The 15,832-nt window shown below is 33.7% G+C and overlaps 1 protein-coding gene across 6 annotated transcripts in view; it reads left to right on the top strand.

The window, feature by feature from the left end:
* The window catches only part of BMPR1B (bone morphogenetic protein receptor type 1B), a 326,532-nt gene that overhangs the window by 137,010 nt on the left and 173,690 nt on the right, over positions 1-15,832 (top strand). For 3 of the 6 annotated variants that reach the window (XM_036227685.1, XM_036227684.1, XM_016144341.2), the window contains exon 2: positions 4,471-4,572. In XM_036227685.1, coding sequence (XP_036083578.1) covers positions 4,521-4,572 — 52 coding nt within the window. In that variant the 5' untranslated portion in view covers positions 4,471-4,520. Of the gene's footprint in view, positions 1-1,401; positions 4,573-15,832 lie in introns of those variants that run through there. The other 3 variants (XM_036227686.1, XM_036227688.1, XM_036227690.1) reach the window with 1 other exon arrangement.

Below are 15,832 nucleotides of genomic sequence, written 5' to 3'. Positions count from 1 at the left end.
AACAGGAGGTGGAAATTTTGGGGATGATGAGAAACAGAAATTTAATTCCTAAGAGTAAGAGAAAGGGTTGCTAATCTTGCCAGTGTCATGGTGTTCACATCATAATGCTAAGTACTTTCATGCCAGGAAGCTGAAGGGTCAGGTCAAAGTTTTATAGATTTTGGCCAAAGGCTGTTACAAGGGAAAAGTAAATGTTAAAATTGCTGACTGTTGCCCTAACTTATTTCATTTTTTTGGTCCCATACTTCTCTCCCTTGCCTCAAATAGGGTTATCCTAGGTGCAAAATCCAGATTAATACCATAGTAACCACACAAATAGAGCACAGAGAATTGCTATTTGTTTTAGTTTTGTAGTAATGGAAAGAAAACTACGCTTAAAGATGCTTACAGGTGACATAGATAATGGTCTAAAAACATTATAAAACATAGGTTGGAATGAACTTTGCCTATAAAAATTTGTGTCTTAGAAGCAGAATCTAGGGAGTAATTGTATCTTTTTAAAAACTCGAATTGAAAATGTTGATTCAAAATTCTACTTACTGTCAATTTGAAAGATGGGATTCTTTGCAGTAAAGTTTGTAAAATATCCATTGCCTCAGGGCAGTTAATCTTAAATAGATGAGTTTGTCAAATACACACACACACACACACACACACCTGTTTTGGTTTCAGAAGAGAAATTCTGGGACCATAGGTAAAGAAATATTGTGCATTCGTATAACACATCTCCCAGATAAGCAGACATTTTATTAATATATGTATGAAAAGGAAACAGTTTAAGAATAGGGATTAACCATATAATCATACTTGGGGCAAAGATTGTATTAGAGGTTATCAGATTTTCTGGACATGGTTAGAGTTGGGTGTCTTGGCAAGTGGTTGAGAACGTCACTCAGAAGGTTCTGACTCATCTTTTATTCCCTTGATATTTATACAGAAGCATCATCTTCAGTAGTGACAACCCCACTGGATTCAAACTACTGTGGTCATTACAATAACTTCATTACTAATTGTAAAAGCAATATGTTTTCATAATTGGAATTGTGTTTAGTGCTGCTACCCAAAGATAACCGCTCTGCACACTTTTTAATTTTTTTTTGTATGAGTGTGTATATTATGTACAAAATATGTGTATGTAATACATTTTTAAATAATGTGAATATGTGTATTAAAATTGGAATTAAACTATGCATATAGTTTTGTAACCTGCATTTTATTTCATTCGTTTCCCAATTTTTCATTGTGTGCCTGCCATAACCTAGGAATTTTTCTATCCCATTAAATTTTCCTTGAAAGTATGACTTTTAATGACTTCTCTATATTTTATTATAGCATAATTTATTTAACTATATCCTTATTGTTAGATATTTCCATTGTTTTGTTTTTTTGTTATTATAAATAATATTGAAGCATTATATCTTTGCCTCTCTAATTCTTATATGTTTCAATATATCAGATTATTTCCCAAAAAAAAAGTCCGGGAAATGTAATTATGTTTTAGTAATTCTCAATTTAATGGCACCGTGTTTGGAGACAATTAGATGAACTTAAGCTTTTATATAGCCAAACAATAAGATATTCAGGAGAAAATACAACACATAGTGCTGTGATTGCCTTTTCAGTAATCCAGCATTCTGGATGCAGTTTAAATGGCCTAGACTTTCCCATCGCTTTAGTCTGGCTGTATCAAGGTTGTGATATAGTGAGATTGCCTAATATGTAACATATTTTTCATTACAGTGCCATTATACACTGCATTGTTAATTTCTCATTACCGTTCTTGAGATAATCTCAACACACGATTCTTATGTATAAAGCAGCTTTTAGAGCCTAATCTCTTCCAGTCTTTCGAGTCATTGATACTATAAAAATTTTTCACTGTACCATGACCCCACTGAACAAAAGAAAAATGAAATTTATGAGAAAAATATTTCCTCCATAGTACATAGGTAGTGTATTGTGCTGCATGGTAATCAACAAGTCTTGCTTTTCTTGAATTTTGAACTATGTACGGTATGTGGTTCTTTTAGAAACACCCTGCAGCAGGTAATGGCTATAAGGTGAAAGATAACCGATAGTTCTCCCTCCCCTGCCTTTCTCTTTTCTTCTGTGTGTATGTGCACACATGTGCATACATTGTCACATGTCTGTTTTTTTCAGTTAATGCAATTGGATTTATTTCAGTCATTTGTAGCATCCACAAATATGTAGTCAAAGGTGTTTAATCTTCCCATGAAATGCTTCAGAGATTCATCATATGAAATCATTGGTTTCTCTTTAGTGCAAAGTCATGGCAAATTATCATCTTTTTTTTGGGTTGATTTTGTAGAGTGTTAAATGCTGTTTAAATTTCTCTTAGATATGAAGCCATGTATTTTTTCTCCTAATCACTTTAAATAGCAAGAACTCATCAACTAGAGTTTTTCTCCTATTTCTCCAATCTACCCCCGACTCACGTGCATGTTTCTGCCTTTAGGTCAGTGGGAACTTTTCCCAGCAGTGTTTTATTTTTTCCCTTCATTCCTAATTTCTCTCAGGAACAAATGGCAGCATAGTTAAGCATTAGAAACTTGTTGCTGAAGGTGCTAACCTAAACATCAGTGCCAGGATACGACTGAGACTTAATAGACTAATTAATTTGTCTAGTGCACCCCTGACCTGGGAATTCCGTACAATGGGCTATGCTTAAGGAACTGGGAGTCTGGTATTCAAAGCAGAGAAATGCAACTTTGTGTGCTTTATATATCAACATGCAATTAATACTGGGTTTTTTAAGAAAATAGATTTTGAAAATGGAACTTTATTCCATCACATGTTTTGAAAGTACGATACTGCAAGATTCTGTGTGCCTTTTTTGTTTCAGTTTTCTCCTTTTACGTTTTATAGCAGTACTAAACAGAGCCCTCACATTATTTGATCCAAATGTGTTGCTGACCTCCAGAGGAGCCCAATTATATAGAATGCCACAGTTTCTGCATTAGCTATTCTAATGTAGTATGTTCTCATAGCTATAGTAACTCTATGGAACAAATAGGAACTTGAAGCTTGAATGACATTTTTAAAAGTGTTTGCATTGTGAATTCCTGACCATGGTATTCATGTTTCTTTCAGTAAGAAGATTAGTTTTATTTCCTTTTATATTCATTTTCTCACTTCTTCATTTTGTAGACATTTTAAATATACTTCAAGGGCAGTTAACATTTGACTGCCTCTGAATTCATGGCACTGGATAGAAGCCGAAATGAATAAATCTATTCATATTAGTTTGTCAACATATGGGTTATGCATCTCTCTGGATCTTGTGAACTTGTAGAAGTACCAAATGAATGCTTTCCTGTTAGGATTTTATTTAGAACAGGGTTTTAATATTTTGGTAGTTTGTGGATTTGGAAGCGTTCATCAGACCACCAAATGTCTGTTGAGCATATGGCAAGCACTCTTCTAGGCACTGCTGATAAAGTGGTGAACAAGGCTGATGGTTCCCAGGTCTGCTGAGGCTTTTAGTCTAGTAGCCAGAGTCACACACAGTACAGTACTCCCCGCTTATCCGAAGTTTCACTTTTCGTGGTTTCCACGATCAGCCACCTTCCAAAAATATTAAATAGAAAATTCTAGAAATAAAGAATTTATTAGGTTTAAATTGTGTGCTGTTTTGAGTAGTGTGATGAAGTATCATGCTGTCCTGCTGCATACCTCCTGGGATGCGAATCATCCTTTTGTCCAGAGTATTCACAGTGTACATGCTACCTGCTTAGTAGCCATTTCATTTATCAAGGGGAGACCACATTCATGTAACTTTTATTCTGGTCTATTGTTATAATTGTTATATTTCATTATTAGTTATTGTTGTTAAGTTCTCACTGCACCTAATTTATAAAGTAAACTTTATTATAGATATGTTTGTATACCTATAAAACAGAACTATGTACATAGTTCAGGCATCCACTGGGAGGTCTTGGGACATACCCACTGTGGATAAGAGGGACTACTATAAAAACAAAGAGTAATATGATAAATCAAGACAAGACTGCTTGTTTTTCACACAGTGAAGCAGGGAAAGAGGATGGAGAGTAACTGGAATATGTATGAGATGTTATATTAGCCAGAGTAGGGAATAACTTTCAGGGAGGTTATATTAGAGCAGAGGACTAAATGATAAGATGGTGGCTGTTTGAGTAGTTGCCATTCTCATTCACTTATTGGCAGTCACTTCACCTGAAGGAGTATGCAAGATTTCATATACTTCTTAATGTAAGCGTAATACGTGCATATAGTAGATGTTAAGAGGATATTAACAGGGTGAACAAAATAAATAGATATTGGCATATGATTTAAGGAGAAATGGCTTTATCTTTCTAAAGTTATGTCGCCTTTAGTAGTAGAGTGATTTAGGTTTTGTGCACTTTTTGTTATTGTTGTTAAAATGTAATATCAGCCTTGCAGTTATTTATTATTTCTTTTACTTTATAGGTTTCAGCGTGGTCAAGAGAGTGAATGTATCTGAAGTAGGTGTACCTTGTATGAATCATCAAGAGCATTGTGTGCTACAAAACTCAGCAGTATATTTATCTGGTTGGTATTCTAAATCAATTCAGATTTGCCATGATGGTATACCTCATAGAAATTAAATCATTGATATTAAGGTGAAAACCACAAAATGATTTTGTATGTCAACTTATATTGAGACAGTTCACCATATGTCTAACCGGTCACATAATAGTTAAGGGCAGTAATTTGAATTCCTGGGGGGTGGGTAGGGTGAAGAGGGAGATACTAGTGAAGGCAAGAAGCCAAATGGCACAGAGACCATACATAAGAGGGATTGTAGACTTTATTTACTGCCTTCCGGTGAATTTCATTTATACCCATTTTCAAAAGAAAACCTGATGAGCAGGTATGTTTGCAGCCCCTTTACTTTGACAAGTTGGGAGTGAGCAGGGAAGATGGAATTCTGTTATCTCTGAACACTTTAGTGTTTGAAAGACAATCCAAAATCAGTAGATAAACATGGTTTCCAGTTTAGGCTTTAAAATATTACTCTTGACTTGTTTCTTCTTGTTTATACATTGGGAACTACAATTTTAAAGATAGAAAAATATTTAATTTATTCTCAAACTAAGAATAGATTTGACTTTCAGTAAAGATTTGTGTTAAACATTGATGTTACTCAGAGTCCTTTCTTTTGGCTCTTCTCTCTACTCACTCAGTTTGTGTTCATCCACATCTATGCTTTCAATTATTATGATAGAATTTCCTCATCCCTTAGCTCAGATCTTCACTATTTCTCAATTATACTCTAAAATAGCTTTCTAACATCTGTCCACTTTTCCTTTTTCCAAACTGTCTACTATTTCATGAGCAGAAGGGATATTCGATCCTACCACTCTCTCTTCAGTGACCCCTAATGCCTCCTGGATTATGTCCTGTGGTTTATAGGGCACTTCAGCTTCATTAAGTCCTTGTCTGCCATTCTAACCTTGTTACTTGTCAAACTACCTGTACTCAGAGCCTATGAATTTTCTATGGTTCCTCAGTTCATCTGCTTGCTCATTCCTTCATGATTCTGTTCCTTTGAACTTGCTGTTCCTTGTTTCTTGAATGTTATTCCATCTCTTCTGTACTTGGGAAATTTTTATTATCCTTCATGATTCTATTTAAAGAAAATATTTTTTCTCTGTGATAACTTTTCCTGGCAGAGATAGATACTTCCTTTCTGTCCTTCCATAATGTCTTGAATATATCTCAGATTTGATTCTCAATATACACCTTAAAATATTTCCATGGCCATTGGATAGTACTCTGTAAACCCTTTATAGTACTCTATAAATTCTTTTCCTCTTTATCCCCAACTCTCAGCACATTAACTAGTGGGAATTTAATTGTCATGTGTTGAATGAGTAAATTGATTCCTGTTTTGTGTTTAGCACCATGATATCTATAGTGGAAGAAGCATTATAAGAATATGATTCTATTCTTCTCCTTAATAAGCGTGTGATTTTATTTGATGGACAAGACTAAACACGTGAAATAATTGGGGAACACAAGATAAAGCATAGTATACAAATGAATTCTTTATAGTGTAAAAGTTTAATAGATATACGTATACATACATTCATACAGGTATACACATATCTGCACATGGTGAGGGGAGGAAGGACAAAGATCAAGTTTAAGTATGAGATAGACTTTATGAACTAGATAAAAGTAAATGGGATAGTGGGAGTAAATCTTAGAAAATGTGGATCATTTTTATTTTTAAAGGGCAAAAAATTAAATAGGGGAAATTAATGAGATGGATACTGGGTGTGTGTTGGAAAGTTTAATCCATGTAAAATGAAGTCTGTAGAGAATAATTATCCTAAATGTAGATGCCCAAGTAGGAAGTGGAATGATTGACAATTAGAAGGATCTTATAGTGATGGTAAGGTAAGACTTCTTTTTAACTGGGTTCTAAACAGTAGTTATAAATACTACTTATTGGGATCCAGGATGTTATGGCTAGAACATCATTCACCCTCATGGGAAAAATGAAAAGAGAACCAGAAATGAAAACAAAAAAAAAACAAGCCAGATTAATTAGTTTGCAGGTGAACAGTGAAAAGAGTTTAAATTGAGTTGGGTATGACAGCTTAATGGAAGAGAAATCATCTTCCTGGGGAGTCTAAAAGGGAAAACTAGTTGGAATATGCAGGAGGTTCACAAACTGAGCAAGTAATTAAGTCTTTAAGGCTGAAATCTATAGCCGAGATGTGCAACTATACATTTCTAATTTGCATATTAGTCCCTTGAGTGCATTGAAGATAATGCCGACTCATTCTAGGATATGTGAAGCAGAAAGAACATCTAGGGAACTTGTAATCCTGTTTATCCCTTAGAGTTCTGAGGTCCCAGCTGGTTATTTCCTTTGCACTTTCCACAGTCTTCTTATGTGTGTTTTGCATATGACAACCAGAGTTTTTAGCTTCGCTAGTGAGAAAAATAGGAAGTATATATACTCCATCTCAGTCAAGAGTCAGATTTTGAAAAGTCCCTTTTTGGTACTTGGAATTTAGGATCAGAGTTTGTTGAATTGATAGCTTTTCAAACATAGGGAGATAGTAGTTTCAAGATGCTGTGGATTCTGAGCCACTACAGAAAATAACTATAATAATAACTATATTTACCGTATACCAAAACTCTCTTTAAAAGCGCATTATAATTTCCACAATACTCTATTTCTATGACAACCCTTTTTGGAAGTGAAACTAGGGCAAAGAGAGGTTTCTGAGCTTTGCCCAAGACTGCAGACAATCTGATTCCATAATCTGAACTTTTAATTACGGCCATTTGACAGTAAATTTTTTTTTTTTTTATGACTTCAACATCCTAAATTGGGAGTCACCAACTTGCAGCAAATGATTAAGGCATTGATGGTGGAACCAGATGCTTAAGAAAATTCTGTATGTCATCCAAAAAGAACTATGACTACAAGTTAAAATTTTCCCCATATTTCTCCTTTGCTCTAGAATTAATTTTATAGCTTCTATAATTAAGGAGTAACCCAATACTATGAGTTAAAGCCAGGGTAATAACTAAACTTTTCAACATAAAATTAATAGTTCTTGACAATATGGTGGTCTGTAACATTATTAGGTTGTCATAAAAACTTAAAAATTACAACTTGAAGGTGGGCTTGAATGCCCATTGTACTTACATATTTGGATTTTTTTAAAAGACTAATGCAGTGTGAGTTGGTGCTTGATTTTGTCAAATTTATAAAATTTATAAACTTTTTTACTTAAAAGCAAGTTCAAAGAAAACTGATAACTAATATTTGATGTCTAACTGCAGCTTTCTTATTTTCTCATAATTCCTTGATAGAAGCAATCAGGTAGAGGTGGTATATTATTAACACAATTTTTATATGTAGCAAAAAAATCTTGGTCATTATTTTACAGTTTTTAGGATTGGTGGTTATATTTTCTGGTTTTCATAGGTTGATGTAATTTTTTCCAGATATTACCTAGGAAAATGTCTTGTTTTGGTTTGAGGCATTTTAAAGTAAAAGTCATTTTAGGATACCTTTGCCACAACAGTGGAAGCCAACACTCATGAAAGTACCTGGTGAATTTCAACAGTATTCTATAGTTAGTGTGGTCAATACTTGAACATGAATTGTTTGTTTTGAATCAGAGACTATACAAATTGATCTGATATTACCCCCCCCCCTCCTATCCCCCTTTTGGCCTAGGAAATAGGCCAACAATACTAATGCATTTGGGGGTTATGTGATGATGTAAAAATGAAACATTTATGAAATAACAGAACGAGAATTATTCAAGATACAAGTAGACATTGGATCTGGTTAATTTTCCATCTGACTTCTTATAAATTCAGGCTTTTGCAATATCACTTATGGGATTTCCAACATGTCCTAGTTTCTGCACATAAAAATTTCTATAGTTTTACGAGAGCTTTAAGTTCTTAAAGATTTTGTTTTGTTTTGTTTTCATCACATTTGTTGAACATGTGAAAAAATAGTGTTTACTGAGTTGTGCAACACATATAGTCTGCCTTAGTATGAGGCTGTTAGATTGCTAATTAACTTAGATTATTATTCAATTCAGCATTTTAAAAATCATATTATCAACTATGCATTAAGGCCACTGTAACTGTACCGAATTTGCTCCTTTCCTTTATGCTAAATTGACTATATTTCCAAGCTCTGTTACTTCATACTTTGTCGGTCTCTAGAATTTGCCCCTAAAGTTCATTCTTGTTTTCACAATCATCTTTAAGGCTTTTATCTTTTGAATGACTGATTTTTGGCACAAATTTAACTGATTTCTTTGTTTCTGGTTTTTCCCTGAATAAAAGTTGCTCTGAATTTTGATGAACATGGTGTAGAAGCATTATAACGGTGCTGTAAATGCTTATTGATTAGTCAGGAATGAGTTCTCAGAGAATCAGATACATCATTTGAATGTTGGGACTTTTAATAATCAAGCCATATTTCATTTTTGTTTGTTTGATGATAAATCCTGTGAAATTCAACAAGGTTCTTTCTTCACATACCATCTATATCTAAGTTATAAAATTTGAACCCTTGCTTTCTTGTAGTAGATTAAAAAAATGGTTACTTTAAGTAAGTAAACATTTAGTAGTTCAGGATAGTAAAGTTAATATTTTCTTAATAGATATTTCTCTTTTTAGTTGTAAAATATATTTAGACATTTAAAAAAATAAAAATTATTATGAAAGTTAGCAGGTGGTAAGGGCAACATAAACAAATAAAAGAAAGAAAAATTAGCATTTTACAGGACTTTTCCACTTATCTGTTGAATTGGTAAGGATTCATCTTATTCTCAATGGGCTGTTTTTGTTTCCAAGAAGAAAAATAAAATGCTAAGCTAATTCTAGTTTGTTGCTTTTTCATCAGAGTCATTCAATAAACTGACAATTGTTGATGCTGGAAAATGTGCAGCAAAAGTGGTGTGAACAGTCTTTTACTTGTATTGTTTGGTATTTCAAATATCACTTATCCATTTCCAACAGGTGTTCTGCCAGCTGTGCCCAAAACGTTTCAAATGATTTAGAATCTATTTCCACACTTACCTTGTACTGTGGTTATTTACTGTAAAAGGAGTTCTCTGATTACATAGTTTTAGGCACAACAAAAGACTGGGAGACAAAAAAGTGAGTCTGGTTGGAGGTGTACCTGCCTGTAGTTGCCGTTTCTAAAGGAAGACTGGGATTGTTTTGCATGTAGCGCTGGTTCCAATAAGTGGATTTTTATTTTAATCTTGTGTATTTTGACATGGATATTTATGTTATGGCAAGAAGGAATTTAAATGGAATTAGAATAATTTTATTTTCACAGTTGCTTGAAGATACAATGTAAAAGTTTGAATTCTTAGAAATTTTCGAGCCATGTGACCTATTAAAACAGAGGAAAAGATGTCATATTTTGTCTCTTAGATGAAAAGTAAAACATTTATTAACTCTTTCTGTGAAATTTCATGCTCAGTGATCATATGACTGATTGGGAACAAGTAGGAAATTTTATGACTGTATCACATTTTCGTCGAGATAGTAAACAAACATGTGAATATTTATATTTCATGCTACTGAGATTAAACTATTCTTTGTTTACTTATTATTAACCAACCAAATAAACCAGTCTCAATAGGCAGTAAATTAAACAAAGCCGTTTCCCATGCTGATAAGTAAGGTTTGCCTTCAGCTATAAATAATCATGGTTGAAACATCTCATTTTCAAACTGTAGTTATATGTCACAGATACCATGTTTAAGTGTCATCTTATAGCTGATATCAGATTTAACTATTGCTGTCACTTTATAGCATACCATTATTGGATTGAATTTTAGCCTCAGAGTGCAACTCCAAATATTAACAGGTGTTAAGAAATGTTGCCTTAGAGTTGCAGGCATAAGATAGAGTATGTCTATGCATGTAAAATGGCCTTGTTTGCAACCCTGATAGTGTGTTTACATTTTATGGACTGAATAAAACTGACCAGGAGCTAGGGAAATATCTAATACTTTCTCTGCTTCTATATTGTACTGTATTGTGGAACTGTTAGGATCTAAGGTGCTGCAATATCCTCAATCATCAAACCTTTACTATTAAATTCTGACTTTTCCTATTTACTAGAAAGTTAAAACAACCAGACCTCTCCATTCCAAGGAACATGCCAGTATAGGTAACGTGGTGTGGTGTTGAAAAGAGTTAACCTTTGAGTTAGTCAGCCTGGATGCTGGTTCTTGCTCTTCCATTCACTGCTTGCGTAACAATGGGTAAGCTACATAACTTGTCCATTCCTTACGTCTTCACCTCTAAATGAGGATAATATTAGTACCTATTACATAGGTTTATTTGAAGGTTAAGTTAATTAATATGTGTACAGTGCTTCGGACAATGCCCTGCACTGAGCGAGAATGGCTTAGCTGCCATCATCCTGACTCTTGGTCCTCTCATACCTATGACTGTAGGTTGAGAAATGCTATTATAGGAAAGTGTTATTGTTTCTCCTGGTCTTCATTTTAAAGTTAAGGAAACTGAAACTGAATGCCGTTAAATGATTTATTTAAGATTAAACAATTATTTAGCGGCAGATTTGGGACTAGAACTTAGGTCCTTTTTTAATGTCCTGCTTCTGTTCCGTTTTTATCTCAAGAGCATTCAAATAATTTTAATAGTTATAATGTACATATTGATGTTCAAAGAATTACTTTTTTTCCCTAATTTGGAATTTCACTAAAATAGTCAAAATGGTGCAAATGTATAGACTGGAAACTTTTTTATATTTATATATTTCTAAAATCACTTTTAAAATTCTTATTTGGAAAATGGCTTGTATGTTCTGCTATAGAAGAATACTAAAATAAGGAAACCAGACCCTTCTACATCTTCTCTTCAATCTCTGCCAGTGTCTGAACCTTCTTAACATTCTGTGCCATTACAAGTGATGCAGTTTTTTTAATATATAGGTAAGCTCTTAAAATTTATAATGTATTATTGCTTTTCATTTCCCTGAGGACCAGGCTTCAGTTCATTGTTCTTTCTATGTAAATATGTAACTAAAGAGAAATAATTTTATTAGTTTAGATGACTTCGTATTGTTTCCTTCAAGGGTCTAATGATTTATATTGTAATTTTTATAAGTCTTTATGGTTCACAGCAAGGTATCAGACAATGAGATGGTGATGTTGGTGCATTTTGGGTAGTTCCAGTGGTAAGTGAGGCTTTCTTAAGACAGAACTTTAAAGAGGCCCTAATTACCTGCCCTCAGTGATTTTTTTAAAAGAACTTTTTGCCTTATTGTAATGCTATCATAATGTTTATGGTACAACCTATATACCTGCATTGACGAGAGAGATTGAATGGTTTGGCTGTCTGGGACATGTAATACACTCCAGCCTTTTTCCGTGACATCATTATTATAACAGACTTTAAAAATATGAACAGCAGATGTGCACTTCTGTGACATTTACATTATGAACCATAACAAACTTTTCAGGTCTATACAAGTGATAGGACAGCTTGATGCTTAACAAATGAAGCCAAACTTTGAGCTGTGAAACTGTTAACAGATTAAGAAATGACATGGGCCTCATGTATGAAACATTTCATAACACAACATTGGAAAACAGGGGTTACTGTCATTTAGCACATTGGTTAAAAGGTTTTTCTTTACCTCTTGTTCAGTATAACATCACAGAATCAATATAGAATTACAATTTGTGTTAATAGAGGTAGCACATCTTTAGTTGAATTTTATTTTGAAACTTAATTGGATTTTCCAGCATATGAGTATTACATTTTCTAGCCTGTACATAGAAAATCAAGAATTCTTGTTCCTTGGAGATCAAAAATAAAAATGCTTATTCTTTCCTTTATTCTTCCCATAAAGGAAAGAATCTAATCTAATATGATGGGGAAAAAAAAAAACTGTTAAGTATCTATGGATTATTTATGTATAAGAAAATAGATATATCTATTTCTAATCTATTCAAGAGTAAATCAAAAATAAATCATTTTAGCAGAGAAATTTATTTAATTGCTACAGGTCTACCTGAAAAGTTCTTTACATAGCGTGTCTCATCAGACATTTCCTTCTTGAATCATAATTTATTACTGTGATTTTCAGTGACAAACTATGTGCCTTCCATATATCTGTCTTCTGTAGTAAAAAAAAAAAAAATCCTAATGACTTTGAAGTAATATCTTTACCTGGAATATTTAAAATTCTACAGAGTATTTTAAACAAGAGGGATCAAAATTCCTAAGCTGGGAAAATTTTTTTATAAGAATATCTTTTATAATTCCCTATTTCATTATAAATATAGACTTTTAGAATAACAGTAATCTATGTACCTTGTCAAAAGTAATGAATATTATCATGGAATATTACTGAATATACTTATCTCTTATGAATCTTTTGGCAACAAACTTTATTTAGATCGTTATTATCATCACTACTTATTTTGAATTGGGATTAGTTACTTCCAGTTTAGCAATGTAAGAAAACAAAATGTTTATTTTTCTTTTTCAGATTCCCAGTGAAAAAAAAAAGGAAAATTGTTTGTGGCTTTAAAAAATATCAAGTCTGGAATTAGGGAATAGTAATTCTAAACTATCAGTTTCGTCATTGTTTTCATATTTCACTTAGTTTGAAGTGAGGGTTTATGGGTGAGGCTTTTAATACACAGAGAAAAACGTGGCCATGGGGGAAGTTCTTACAGCTTCTGATAGAAGGCACTGGAGAAAATTTGAAATAAGCCAAATAAAATTAATTTTTTAGTAGTAATATTTGAACCTATAGTGTGTATTGTTAAGAATAGCCTAGAATTATGAATTATAAATAAATTATGAATTTAGTTTTTAGCTTCAATTATTAAATTACTTTATCCAGTCAAGCAGAAAAGCTAACATTAAATAATGTTCTTTTTCAAATGTTATATTTTGAGATTAGAACTCATAGTTTGCCATGATATTCAAAAGAGCAAATTCAGGGGAAGGACTTGACTTTAGTAGAAAAGATGTGAAGTCATAATCTGTGTTTTCTTATGATAAAATTTAGACTATTATCACTCAAAATTGAGAGATTTAATGGTATATATATTGAATGAGTCTGGAAGGAAATTCTAAACAAAGCCATTTTGTGAACTCCCTTAATAACTGATAATTTTTAGTTAAGAAAATTCCAGCTGTAACTACTAGATTGGCTTAACACTATTTTTATGTTGATCTTGTAGTGAGAGTAGCTTTAACAAATTGGATAAAGTGAGATTTGCTAGTGTAAGACAGCTTATGAATATTGGTATCAAATAAACCCGTCTTAAAAATAGTCACAATTTTCCCCAGATGCCTGCTTCTTTGAGTTAATTAGTGACTATTTTTCATGTGTACTAATCTTTTCCCCATTAGATTGTAAGGTCCTTGAGGGCAGTTTCCAAGAACCTATCCACAGCATTGAGGACTTACTACACTGTGACTGCTACTACTATCTGTAATTTATGTTCTGCCATTATGTGTTAAGTACTTTATGTATGCAAATTAATTGAAATCTCCCAGCCCCATGGGACAAGCATTTTACATGCAGGAACAAGGAACAGGTCCAGTGACACATACCAGACAGGGCTCACCCAGGACTTTCTATCTCCAGATCTTTGTCCTTAGCCTCTTTCTGGTCATTGTCTGTTTTCCCCCATCAAACCAGGTTCTTGTACTTCTCTCACTGTTCAAACCCTGCTAAAGTGCCTTCGTTCATACCAGGTGGTATTTTCTACAATAATGCCACTGAAACCACTCTGAAAGTCGTAGAAGAACAAGCATGTTAAGAAGCAGGAAGGAGAAATATGGAAGAAAGGCCACAGGTGTTGCTAGAAAGAGAGCAAGACAAACATTCACAGTTCCCTCGGTCTCTCACTGGAAGTTTTCAGGTTTCCAAGTCAAATATTGTATTTAAGCACAAAACCAATATTTCTCCCTAAAACTAAATGTGTGAGTAGGGCTTTTGAGGTATTTAATCCTTCTCATTCAGATAGAAATTAAAATCAAAGAAATAGGAAAAGAACTAGGAGCATAAAGAGATGCAGCTCTTTAGTTCCTTGAGGAGCTCAGGTCCCTTATTTTAAGAGTTCAAAGGTCCATAATAACTTGAGGACCTTCTTAGCCAGCCATGTGACCTTGGGCAACTTCAATCATTCTTTGAGCTTAAATTTTATTGTTCATAAATTGGAGATTGTAATTCCAGAAGCCGACCTGCACAGCATAATCTCCTCTCTCTTTCCCTCACATCTTTTTATTTTCTTTTTTTTCTTTGTAGGCTTCTGGAGGCGTTTCGGTAGTGAGGTGAGGGAGTGGAGGGCGGAGGGAGTGGAGGATGGGAGGGCGGGTCGTAGGTACAGGAGGTGGGAGTCGTGCTGGGGTAGAGTGCGTGATGAGTGGGAGGGTAGGGATGTATCGGTCTTTATATTCTTTCTTTCGTTCGGTATAGTCTCTCTAGCTATATCTCTATCTTCGCTCTATTATCTCTTCTCTCTCTCTCTCTCTAGCTTGCTTTCTTTATCCCTTCATTCTCTCCTTTCTTCCTTTCTTCCTTTCTTTCTCCACCCCCCCCCCTTTCTTTCAACTACAGAAGTCTAGATATCAACCTAGATTTGCTAAATCACAGTATCTGCTTGGGCTTGTGCTGAGGTAGGGAGACGAGAATGGAGTGGGAAGGTAGTGAAGCATACCTTGTTGAGAAATATGAGAGTTGATTTGTAGTGGGTAGGGAGGCAGTGAATGTTTTGAAGCAGTTTATTGATGTTCTCTGACAGCAGTGAATGAAGGCAGGCAAACTGTATGCTGTCAAACAGGTAATTCAATGTCTTTATTTTCTGAAATGTAGAACTTAGATTAAATGTATTTGTCAATAAATTATATTCTGAAAATAATAAAAGGTGAAGTCAGTTGAGAGACTTGCCTTTCTTTTCATGGATAAATTTATATTTCTAATTTGTTTGCAAATGAAAATTCATTCATTCTTTTTATTCATTCAGGAATGTTAACTGTGTGCCAGACACCACTTCTGTTACTTTCTCAGAAAAAATAATTTAATCTTACTGAACTGCCTGCATGTGGAATAACTGAAATAGGTTATACTGAATCAGGTGAAGAAGGCTAGCTACCTTAGGACCTTTTTATTGTTAGAAAAGAAATATGTTAATTTTCTCTGTCTCTCATTAACACATTCTTCTCACATATTACATTTAAAGACAACTATAATTTAAAAAAATCATAATTATGTTAACTGTTTAAAAGAAAAACATTTGGTTTCATTATC

Source organism: Rousettus aegyptiacus, unplaced genomic scaffold (genome assembly GCF_014176215.1).
Source record: "Rousettus aegyptiacus isolate mRouAeg1 unplaced genomic scaffold, mRouAeg1.p scaffold_m13_p_10, whole genome shotgun sequence".
NCBI lineage: Eukaryota > Metazoa > Chordata > Mammalia > Chiroptera > Pteropodidae > Rousettus > Rousettus aegyptiacus.
Note: the sequence above shows the minus strand (reverse complement) of the source record. Positions and strands in the feature narration are given on the sequence as shown.